The 12,084-nt window shown below is 41.6% G+C and overlaps 1 protein-coding gene across 6 annotated transcripts in view; it reads right to left on the bottom strand.

The window, feature by feature from the left end:
- The window catches only part of klc1a (kinesin light chain 1a), a 56,123-nt gene that overhangs the window by 28,635 nt on the left and 15,404 nt on the right, over positions 1-12,084 (bottom strand). For all 6 annotated transcript variants that reach the window (XM_086181783.1, XM_086181784.1, XM_086181785.1 and 3 more), the window contains exons 5-7: positions 9,296-9,524; positions 7,872-7,959; positions 3,636-3,737 (exon numbers count right to left, since the gene is read on the bottom strand). In XM_086181783.1, coding sequence (XP_086037909.1) covers positions 3,636-3,737; positions 7,872-7,959; positions 9,296-9,524 — 419 coding nt within the window. The remainder of the gene's footprint in view (positions 1-3,635; positions 3,738-7,871; positions 7,960-9,295; positions 9,525-12,084) is intronic.

The raw sequence follows: 12,084 nt of genomic DNA, 5'->3' as shown, positions 1-12,084 counted from the left end.
ACTGGTGTAAAAAGGGAGCAGAGACTTGTTACGTCGCTCAAGAAAATCCAAGGTATGAAGAACAGACAAAACAGCATCTTTACATGTGGCTGTGGTTCGTCACTGAGGTAGATCACAGCCCATAAAACCGCTAGCAATTTCTCAGAAACTACAACCTCATTGACTCTTTACGGCCTGGAGTAGCCGGACTCTTGCGACTAAGCACAATACTTATGAGCGTAGAAAACAAGGTCAGTCTGCAATTAGTTTGTCACAATTTTCTTTCAGAAAATGGCCATGTGACATGGGGCATGACGAATCAGTGGAAACGTCATGACTGATGAAACCCAATCAGGGAGCAACGTCGTGGCTTCAAAAGATTTTTTGTGCTCGTCCAGACCAAAATGAAATCCAGCAGTTTTTCCACAACCCCCCCCCCCCACACACACACACAAAAAAAACATATTTTTTCTTTCAAAATTCTCTTTGAAAAGAAAAGTTAAATGAAATGTGTAAGTGTGGATGTAGCTCCAGAAAACTGCAGCTTGGGTTTTTATCAAATTGAAGGCAAAAGAAGATCAGAGGAGGAAAGAGGATTGAAAGCAAAAGGAGAGACGGTAGGCTGAGGAAACACCAAAAGGGAAAGACTCAGAGAGCATGGAGGTAAAAAGAGACCGTAAAAGCGAGGGATAAGAACAAAGACAGCTGCTTTTTAAGGAACCGGGGGACGTGAACAGCCAAAGCACAGCACACATTGAAGATCAAAGGTAAACCAAGCAGCCCTTGTTTGTCTTAGGATTCTTTGGGCTTCAGTTTACTGCAGCGAGGTCCATGGGAGGTCTGAGATGAAACCCTCCCGGTGTATTATGGGATGATCTCCCTGCCTGACTGACAGCCTCAGTGCCTCTGATCCATGATGGCGCAGAGCTGTCGGAGCACTGCTACCTTTTCATTTAGCCTCTGCCTCCCACGCTTCCGCCGCAACACATCTGACAGCCTCGCTGTAAACTTCTTTAGCTGGAGAGGATTGTTGTAAGCCGCACACACCAGCAAAGTCTGAATAGCTACAGAATTGATCATCATTCCCTTAAATGCTTGAAGTGCTGCAGTCTGTGGAACTTATTGGAAAGTTCTTGGAAACCCCCTGGTCTAAATTTAAATCTCACCGTGTACTGACTGAATTCAACCATACAGCAGAGAATCCCAGAGTCATGCAGAAATATCCTATCATCACATTATCAACTTATCAAACAATATACGAGCAAACGAAACATTTATCGTAGCTCCCCTTCAGTATCAGTGGTGCTACAAATGAATTTGATTTCCTGAATTTTTGTAAAACAGAGATCAGACGCTAATAGTCACTTCAGGATCAGGGAAGGTAGATCTGAACTTCCCTGCACAAAAATAAAGCACGTTATCAAACAGGAAAAATGCTTGCTGCATACTGCGTGAACAGTATCGAATATTTTAACACATTTCGCTACTAATAGATCAAAAAAATAAAGATTCCCTCACACGTAACCACACTAAGAATGATACAGGTTTTTGGGAAAACATTTTACTATTATTTTGAATTAATGACTAAATGTTCTGATTGGTTCATTTGATTGAAATTCCGCCCCGAGTTTAAGCTACAGTGAAAGTAGTTTGAAGAGCTCAGCTGATCCCCACAAAATCAGAAGCAGAGTTTTCCCAAGTTTCTATAAAAAGGCAAAACTGCAGGAAATACAAATCCTTCTGATTCAGCAGCTTTGCCACAGACACCTTGAACTGCCCCCAATGTGCAGGAAAACACTGCAGCAAATCTTCAAGCTGAAGGAAGCGCATTATCACCTAAGTAGCATACAAAATGAAATAACTCAGCTTAACCAAAGCTGACATCTCATTCTCAGGGAGAGAGAGAGAAGGAGACGCAAAACGGGTAAGTTTGTTCATAGAGAACAGCTGGGGAGCGATATAGAAGAGACTAAAAGCGTCATCTGCTCTCTCTGGAATGATGAGCAGAACCTTTGTACAGTAAACACGAAATGAGAAGTGACACAAAATATTTAAGCCCCATCAGAGAAGGACATGCAGCCACGTACATCTTCTTTAACAATTCCAATCAACTGGGAGAAAGAGTAGAAGAGATTCAAGGGGCCAACACCAACTAGGAAGAGCATCAAGTACGGCAGCAAACACCATCCAAGGGTAGATCCACCCACTGTAATTCATGAGAAGTTTATCAATTTAAAATGATTTCTTCCTCTTTTGTGTTTAGGCTGGGACAACGTATGTAGCCTTAAAGGAAGAGTTACAAATTGTACAGTAACAAACTGTAACAAACTGTAGCTGAACAAACCTAAACTCAGAAAATAAGCATTTTAAAATTTGTCCGCTTCACATCTTGTGCAGCATTGTGGGGAAAATGAGAATACCTTTTACAAAACAGCTAAAAGATGTTGTTGTTTCGACATAATTTTGATGAGTTTATTGTACTTAAGTTACAGTTAAATCTAAGTTGGAAGCAGCAGTCATTCAGACAGTCCCTTGAGACGGCTGCGTGCACCCCTGTGTTTGGTGAGCCTAAGAGATGAATGACCCTGCTAGGAAGGAAGATCTACTGAAAATGCCTCAAAGATCAACCAGCCAATCATGATCACCAGATTGGTGAACCCTAGTGTACAGCATCTACCAATTTTCCCACTCCACTTAAAACTGACTGTCTCAGCAGAGTTGAGCTGTTGAGTTGTTCTAAGCGATACAAGGTGTTGTAACCACCTGTTAGACATTTGTGTAGATTCGCAGACGGCATGTATCCTCAGAGCTTCATACCTTTCACAGACACAGTGGCTGTCTGACTTCTAATTTGAGTCTATAAATCTAATCAAAAAATATATGGAAAGACTTCTAAAGCCAGTGATTTATGAGAAACGCTTCAAGTGAAGTCTTTCAGTTTAGTTAAGTTTACCTGAGTAGAACAGTGAGAGTTGGTCTGAAAGTGAATCTGTGTTTAACAGTGAAAGTATTAAGTCTGATGGAGGAGAAAAGAACCACTAAGCGTTAGCTTTGAAGTACAAGTAGAAGCAGCTGCTTGTCCATACTTTAGCATTTCTATAAATCAGGCTCCTGAGAAGTGGTGTGATAATTTCTCCGTTCTGAGATGCATAGCAATGCAGTGTTGCAGGTTCTGTATTATTATAGAGATGGAACACAATCGATTACTCGCAAATAATGTTATTGTTGATTTTGAAGTTATTAAGCTTCAATTATTTCCAGGAGTTATGATGCATTTAAGTGAGAACATCAGGCCGGGTGCAGGCACAGGCAGGTACAGGTTAGGGGAGATATGGCAGGCAGCAAAGGCAGAGACAAGCAGCACTTGGTAAACAGCATGCTCAGTATACTGAAAGGCATCCAGGCACATTTCATAGTTTATGAAGATCATGCTGTGTGTAAAATATGCTGCAATCGTTAGCTTTTTTCCTCCTTAGCCAACATCGGCAACTATGAAGCATACACAGGGAGCCGGGGCCCCACCAAGCACTGAGGACACGCTGGAAAGCTTTGAGAAGGAGGAAAGAGAGTCTGATGGTGCGTAGCAGTGACAGTGACGATTCACACCCCTCCTCCTGAGTCAAGGTTTTCATGGCGTCTAGTAACAACTGACCCACCTTTTCTCGGATCTCCAGCGCTCTCTTGCACAGAGGCTCTGCTTCCTTGTACTTCCCTCTCTTCCCATAGAGAACTGCCAGGTTATTGAGGGTGGCAGCAACCTGACAGAAGCAAACAAAAAAAAACTTTAGCATTTCAAAATAGTTTTCAGACCTAGCAATGGGTCACAATTATCTTCACCCATGAGTGAAGCGTGTGTGTGCAGAACTCCATCAAGCAGTCTTGATCTGGTGAGCAAGTAATTGACAGATGGGAAGAAGATGTGTGAAAAGAGGAAGTGATTATGGTGGGTTGTGGTTTGATCCTAATCCACAGAATGATGAATCAGTCAGGAGGAGCTGGACTGAAGAGGCCCCAGGCAGTCACCTCTGATTCTGACCAGGCTCTAGCAGCCATGTGGAGACAGAAGGAGGAAGGGGGGGACTGGGAGAGTGGGAGAAGAAGGAGAGCAGTGGAAGAAAATGAGTTGGACAGGAGGGGATTGAGGGCAAACAAGAGGAGAACCTACAGTTTCAAAACTCTTATTCAGAACTCACTTCATGATTGATTTGATTTTGTATGTATATAAAAATCCTGCAGGCTAAAAAGGAGACTTTATATTCCCAGCCTCAAACATACATGATGTTTCATCTAATCAAGACAGGTTGCTATGGAGAAGATGCCATCTGCTGTCCTCGCCAATAACTTTCAGCTGTCTGTCTAGATATTACAGCAGCTAAAGCACCGGTTGTATGCTATGTTGAGTTTTGGACTGACTTGTATTAACCTCCCACTAGTCTGCAAGGTAAATGAGACACTGAGGTGTTGAGTATCAGAGACCCTGTTTACACCTGCTTTTAAAAATGCATCTTGGGATGGACAGCAAACATGGTGCCCTTTACACAGGTGTCTTAAATGCATCTACAAATGTGTCCTGCTTGTGTTCAGAGTTCATTACGACCTGCTCTGCACGTCACTTCCACTACAAGGTTAAAGGGCCCTGTAAACAATATTCACATCAGTCTAGTACCATCACCATAACAACCATCACGCCCTGAATTGATGATACTTTAGTTGAAGAAATTTCCTCGAGGGGATGTTGCATTTATTTGAGGCTACACAAATCTTTTAGTTCATCCTTGAGTCCCAGGGGGCAGTTGCAGCAAATTTGGGGAAATGCCCTCAAGGCATTCCTGAGATATGCGTTAACAATCATGGGACAGATCACGCATATGTGAGGTTGCAGCGACCTTGACCTTTAACCACCTCTTTCCAGTTCATTTTTGTGCCCTAGAGGACATCTTAGCCAAATTTGAGGCAATCCAATTATTCCAGAGATATCCCGTTAAAAAGAATGAGACATACAGATGGACAACCCAAGAGCATAATCCCTGCCATCAATGGCTGTCACTGGTGCGGAGGCATAAGAATCAAGAGTAAACAGAGTTGGATCTAGTTAATGGTCGTCACGGTGACTTTTCTGTAACACCACCAGAATTCAGAAACGGCAAGTTATTTGTCCACAGTTACCCACATCAATTATTCTCTGTCCAGCCCCACCTGGCAGCAAGCTTCTCAAGGGCTGGATACTTCAAAGTACTTTTCAGAGTGTTGGCACAAAGAACAATCTGTCTTCCTGGCTCTGGCATGCAGTTAAAACACCATTTTCATTCGAAGCTTGGGGCCCCTAACTGTTTCCATAAGTGTGTGGCAACTTTTGCCCACTATCAAAAAGTTTGGAGCCTGATTACCTAGCATACTGTGATAATAGTTTTCCTAGCCATGATTCACTAAGCCGAGACCTACAGCTTCACCTCCTGCCCAAACGGCAATGCGTTAAGTATTCCATCTGGAATTACATCAACACAGTGCTGAGTGTTGCCACATTGGGACTGGAGAACAGGTGGCTTACGTCTAATTCGAGGTTTGATAAACAGAACTGAAGATTTAATCTTCTGTCATTAATTTAGAAGTGGGTCTTGATACTGAACATTCAGGGAAGAGAGAAGTGAGTAATCGAGAGCCGAAGAAGAAACAAGGAGAGACAACGAATTTAAAATGAAAATATAGTGAGGGGAAAAACAAGACAGTGAATCACCGTTAAACAACTGGCTCTACAACTACGAATTCCTCTGAATGACAAATCACTGTGAAATCATTTCCACGTGGAGAAGAAGAATCAGAGGCTGGTGGCAGGCTTAGAGGATGGACGTGGGAGGGAGGAATGGGGGGGGGGGGGGGGGGGGGCTAACCTCAGTTTCACAAAGTGGAGAGTGATGGAGGTCCGGACAGCAGAGATGCAGGCCTGCTGGGGTTAACACAGTTAGTCGACCCGCTCTTTGCTAACAGTCTCTGACAAGCAGAGGTTGATGATCTGACAACAGGCCAGGGCCGAGAATGTAAGACTGGTACGATGTTTACATCAAAGGTGTTTGGTAGGACTGGGATTTATCATTGCGATACATGTATACATAGATAGATGTGTTGTGATACGAGCCATAGGCTACATTTACATGGGCAGCCATAATCCGACAATTGACATTATTCCAAATAAGACTATACTTTCATCTAGGTGTTTACATGAGTTGCTTTTACAAAATTCCTTTCGTGTTGCCGTTTACATGCGTCAGAGCAAAGTCTGACTAATGGCTGAAGCCGCCCACCCACATTACATCACTACATCACAGTTTGACCCCAAATTCATTCTGTCATTTTGTGACAGCAGCACACTTTTCACTTTTCTTTTCTCCCGAAAATTGAGCTGAGAGCCAACTTTGTAACCCTTGGTGGTAGCTGGAGCATGCGCCCTAAAGCACCTTGATGGGCATACATGTCAAAAACCTGCTGCAAAAACTCTGATCCAGCAATTTATCAAGATCTATACTCAATTTTGACAGCCCTTGTGTTTGGGAGGGGCGTATACATGTATACACTAGACAGGTGTCAGCTGCAAAACCCTGGCTTCGGTAAACTGGTTAAAGCGCCTGTTATTTAGAGAAGACTGAGCAATTTTAAAGTTTGATGATTAAAAAAATTTTTTTTTTTTCTTTTCTTTTCCCTTACATGGGAAAGTCCCAGTTAAGAACACGACTCTATAACACTCTCCAGTAACTTCCGTGGTGCTTTAATAATGATAACCATCACAAACAGAAACACTTCAACAGGACTTTGTCTAGACTGGTATATTTGCTGTCTGTGTTGTCATATGTGCGCCTGAGAGGCAGCTCAGTAAAATCTTTCTAAATTAATTTTATTGATCCTGCAGGGGAACTAGGACAGAGCAGCAACTAAAACGAAACCCACAGCAGAGTGCAGGGTTATTTAAGAGTGAGAAAGTAGACAATAAATTGATGCTACAGGGTAAATAACTCATCTTATTTTTCCCATTAAAGAAACCACAATGAACTTTCAGTTTGTGTTGACTTTGGTGGCCGAAGGCAGCAATCTTTACCAGGCTAGAGGCCATTTAGGAAAAAAAGACCAGATGTATTTAGTTTGCAGCTCTATGCAAAACGATGAGGTCATGTATATTCATGTGACTATGTGGGCGACATGTCATTTTGTAGTCACATTTACAAGTATCATTAGACAGCAAGTAAAAGCTAGGCGTGAATTGTTCAGTAACGGCCATTTTAACCCGAAGCATACTTTTGGAAGAAATATGTTGATATTGTGAATCTGTTGCTGACAGTTTCATTTGCAATGGAGGCCGTATAAAGCACTGTATTTTTGTCAGCCAACTTGGAAGATACGTCTGTATGGTAAATATGAATCTAAGGCCTGTCGCCAGTCAGCTATAGACAGGAAACAAAAAGAGATTTAGCTTGGCTATTTCCACAGAGTTGAAAAAGTTGGAGAATCTCCCTATCAGCATCATTAAGTGTGACACAAAGTTCCCAGGTAAACTGGTCATTTTTACATTTCATTTTAGATGTGAAACACAAGATAAAAAGGTCATACTCTAGCTTTTTCACCATGTTTCCGCTCTTTGTTCCATGCTAAGCTAAGCCCCTGCTGGCTCTGGAGTGTAATTCTTATTCCCGTCACCATCTTGTTAGCACATTTCTTCTGTTTATATTTAGCCTGTCCACATATTTTCTGCCCCTGACAACAAAGACGATCAACACATGGAACCTTGACGTACTGGATAATGCATTCCGTCATGATTTTGGCGATGACACCGAAATATGTCCTACTCTCTGATGAAAGTGAAACGGCAGGGTTCAATAACTTGATGCAGAGAAAGATGTACGTACTGCAGGATGGTCCCGGCCCAGAGTCTTCTCCCTGATGGCCAGAGCATCATTCAGCAGGTTGGCTGCCTCCTTGTATTTGTTTTGATCCCTGACGGACAGAAGAGCGACATAGATGAATAACAGTCTCACCATACATAAAACATACTTAAGACTTCCACCAAAGGCCCATTTTTTTCAGGTGACATGCTCAAAAGAGCTTTGCTGTAGTTCCCACAGTCAATGCTTCAGATGACAAATGGAGCCACCCATCACTCCCTTGGGGGAACCAAACAGAAGACCTCAGCAGACAATTCAATGGACAAGATTTGTGGAAGTCAAGAACATGTGACCAGCCTGGTAAATACATGTGCAGCTCATTTGTGTCATTCTTTTGTTCTAGTTTGCTCTGTACTGTAAATCTTAGCTTGTGTTTGCTATGTTCACTATGTTGCACGACTGATGTTGAAAGGCATCCAACGATCTGCTGGGGGTCCTATAGGGGCCAGTTACACAACCACTTAGAGGGCGGTTACCTCACCGCCCTCACAAACACGATATACGTGAAATACCAGATTTTTGAAGAAAATGAAGGTGTATAAAGTCCTCCCTGGTTGGGACAAGGGTAAAGACATTCCTCCCAGAGATGCACTGTATAACTACCAAATACCAGCAAACACTCCCAGCATTCATCAGCCCTGGGAAGGCTTGTAAAGTAGGATTTACAAGTCATGATGTAATTCTCCCTGGGATGCAAACAAAAAGGTTCAGACAACTATCTTAACCAGCTGCTGTTTAACATGATCTGTACTCTAAAAAGGTTTTAATCACCTGATATTCCACCAGGGAGATCCTTCAACAATCACATGATCAACCAAGGAGGTCGAGCTTTCAATGACATTTGTCTGTCTGCTGGCAGGATTAACTGAAAACTACAAGGGCAATTTTCACCAAACTTGGTGGAAGGGTTACGATCTATTAAACCAAGTAAAAAAGGTTGTTTTTCACATTGGGTTGGGCTGGGGTTGCCCGGGAGGAGGTACTTTCTCTCAGAGTTCCTTCTACTTTGTAGGTAAGACTGCAATTATGTGTTGAAAATAGCTTCACCGTGATACCACTGAACTGCTGCTCACTTGAAAAAGAAAATAAGCAACAATCATATTGACATTGGAACGCGCTATTAGCTAAAAAAAAAATGCTATTTCGCTTGATGAATACAAAATGCTAACCTACAACCAAAAATTATCAAAAATTGTGAGAGATCTGGATTGTGACAAAAAAAAACCATTTGCATTTTTTAAAAATCTATTTTACAAATGACGTTTCCCATTAAAAAGGAGCGGAACAAGCTTTCAAAATAGTTGGCTCTAGGAACATCTTTTTCCACTGTTGGAAAATATAATATTTTAAAGGAATCCATTTGGGAGGTAGCGATTCAATCAACCAACCTGTAAACAAGAGCGAGGATATTGAGCATGGTGGCCACATCTGGGTGATCGTGTCCAGAGGTCTTCTCCAGGTCTTCCAGTGCCTGTTTGCAGAGAGGCACAGCCACCTCGTATCTGCCCTGGGACGCATACTGGATCACCAGGTTGTGGAGGGTCCTCAGACGGGCTGGGATCTCGTAGCCACCCTGCTGAGCTGCTGCTGCTGCAGCGCTTCCATGAGATGGCTGGACTGGAAATGCAAAAAGAGTAAACAATAATCAACAAAAGAGAGGTGGAGTCATGTTAAAACTTTTTAAAAAGTGGGTTTTTTTTAAATTACAGACAGTTTATGGTTCATGTAACATTTCCTTTATCAATCTATTAATGATTTAATGTATAAAATGCGCATTATAACACACGCATAATAACAAATTTGGAAAGGAAGAGATAACCAGTTCAACAGATAGATGCTGGTAAATCCTACGCACTGCTCCTTTAATTTGGTAATTTTTAAATGGTAAGAAAAAAAGTGTTTCTTCAGTAAACTGACGGATGCAATGTTTTACAAAGTTAAAGGATACTTTAGCTAACACATGTATGATGCACCTGTGATGTCTGAATCTGCATCAACTTAACCTGGTTTCAGAAAACACCTGTTTTACATGTGCAGTGGTATTTGACACCAACAGTTATTTTCTACGCTTTCAGTTGAGAGCAGCCACAACAAACCGATACCAGCTGACTGTTAACTTACGGCTTACAAACACAAGTCTCTATTCTGCTAAAGTGTCAAGTGGCATGCGCCCTATGTTGAACAGGGCTGGAGGATCATGACTGGAATGTCTCTCCCGACATGTCCTCTGTTTGTCTCTCGTGTGTCAGACTGTATGAACCCACGTCTGATTGGGTTTCTCACTCAAGTCGGACAGGTCTATATTTACTCTGAGGGAGTGCTGGTAGGGTTTGGAGTGGGAGACACCAACAGGAGCAGTATCACCGACCACATTCAAGGACCTGTGGGCCATGTGATACCAGGTATGATCAGAAGCACGCACAGCGCCACAGTAGCAATGGTCTTTTTGATACAACAGAAACAGCAGACCCTGTATCAGTGCAGATGGGTCAGCTCACACTGGCTGTGTGGGAGAAGGGCTTTAGGTGAGGTTTTTGTTGATCAGTGGTGAAAATGCTTCGCTCTAGCTCAAGATAGGAACGCACCAACTAGTCTTCTTGCCACACCTCTTCTTCAAATAAACACACCCCTGGGTGCACACACTGGCACAAGTACATTTGATAGTTAGTGATACCCAAATGTGTATTTTTGGCTTTCATATACTCACTAATAGGTGTCTTGGGTCCATACAGTTTTTTCAATGCTGTATTATTTTTGTTCAGACTCCTCAATGCAAAAAGAAAAAGGCATGTATACATAGCTTGAAGCTAACAGCAACTGATGCCTAACAACAACAAAAATGTCTAAAAAGTGTCATAGTTTGTAGTTAAAATGAAGAGTTTATGGATTCCTGAGCAAACAGCTGGATAAAGAAGACGTAAATTATACCGGGTGATGTGCTTGACAGTCTGTGTATTTTCTTTAAAGATTTTTTTTGTTGTTGTTGAAGTTTTGCTGGAGTAGGTTGAAGCTAAATAAATGTGACTCGCTCTTTCTGCATTCTGGAGTCACAAAGAAGTAATGCTGAGGTGAAAAACACGTCTTTGTGAGCTCAAGATACTTATTTGTGTGTACTTGAGAGGCAAAATATACTTTCTGGATGAAGTTTCACTTAATAGACTGTGGAAACAGGAGAGGAAAATAACAAATGTACATAGTCAGAAACTAGCAGTGACACCTGTCCGAACTCTGTGCTGCTTTGTACCAGGTATAAGACGGAGCCCAGAGGGTGCTTGACATTGACTTTACACTTGGTTTTTGGAGTGAGCAGTTTTCATGATGTCTACTTTAATTCTGTCTTTTATACCATGATGGAAGTGTACTACGAAATCTATTGAATAAACCTTAAATTATTAGTTTAACCAATTCATTAACAGACACCAAGCATGTTATCTCCCTTCAGTAACTCACAGAGAGCTCATTTCATGAAGGAAGCGTACATATTTGCACAGGAAAATCACTGTAGTTAAGCCTCAGGCCAATTTGAATAAGGCAGAGCTGTCATCATGATTATCTTCTTCCCGCTGACAGCAATTTACAAAAACCCCACAAGCTTTTTGGGCCGTCTACACTAGCCTGAGGGAGAAAGACATCTAATCCACCTTACTGTTAGCTCAGCATCCCTCTCACAGACACACCATCTCCAGCAGCTCTGGTCCATGCTGAGATGATTAACGCTTGAATGACTTGTTTTGCATATTCACAATTCTTCTTCTCACATCTTCTGTCATATCGCAAATCTCACCTGTCATTAAAAGCACACAAAATTTGGAGCTCTGCAATCGTTTTGTTTATTTACTGTCATTTTTTTATAGCTGTTTCATGGTTATTTGAATTTTTTTATTCCTTAATGTCGTCAGTCAGGCCTTTCTCTAGTTCTTAATCATCTTAAAATTTTTAGAAACAGCCAAAACTGAGAATCCCGTTATTTTTTCATATAATATTAAAGAATATATATTTTACAAAACAGGTAGCACTTATATTTGATTAACCCTGCATTCTAGCTTTAAACCTACACAAAGTAAACAACTAGAAGAGAAAAAAATCACAAAACAAAAATCATAACCAATTTTCTACTAATATTAAAACTTCTTCTAGGTCCAGTTACAAAAAAAAGGGGGATACACAACTTCTTTGC

Source organism: Aulostomus chinensis, chromosome 17, assembly GCF_037954235.1.
Source record: "Aulostomus chinensis isolate RoL2024-O1b breed Wild chromosome 17, RoL_Achi_v1.0, whole genome shotgun sequence".
In the NCBI taxonomy this organism is placed as follows: domain Eukaryota; kingdom Metazoa; phylum Chordata; class Actinopteri; order Syngnathiformes; family Aulostomidae; genus Aulostomus; species Aulostomus chinensis.
The sequence above is the reverse complement of the archived record's forward strand: the minus strand, read 5'-3'. Positions and strand labels throughout refer to the sequence as shown.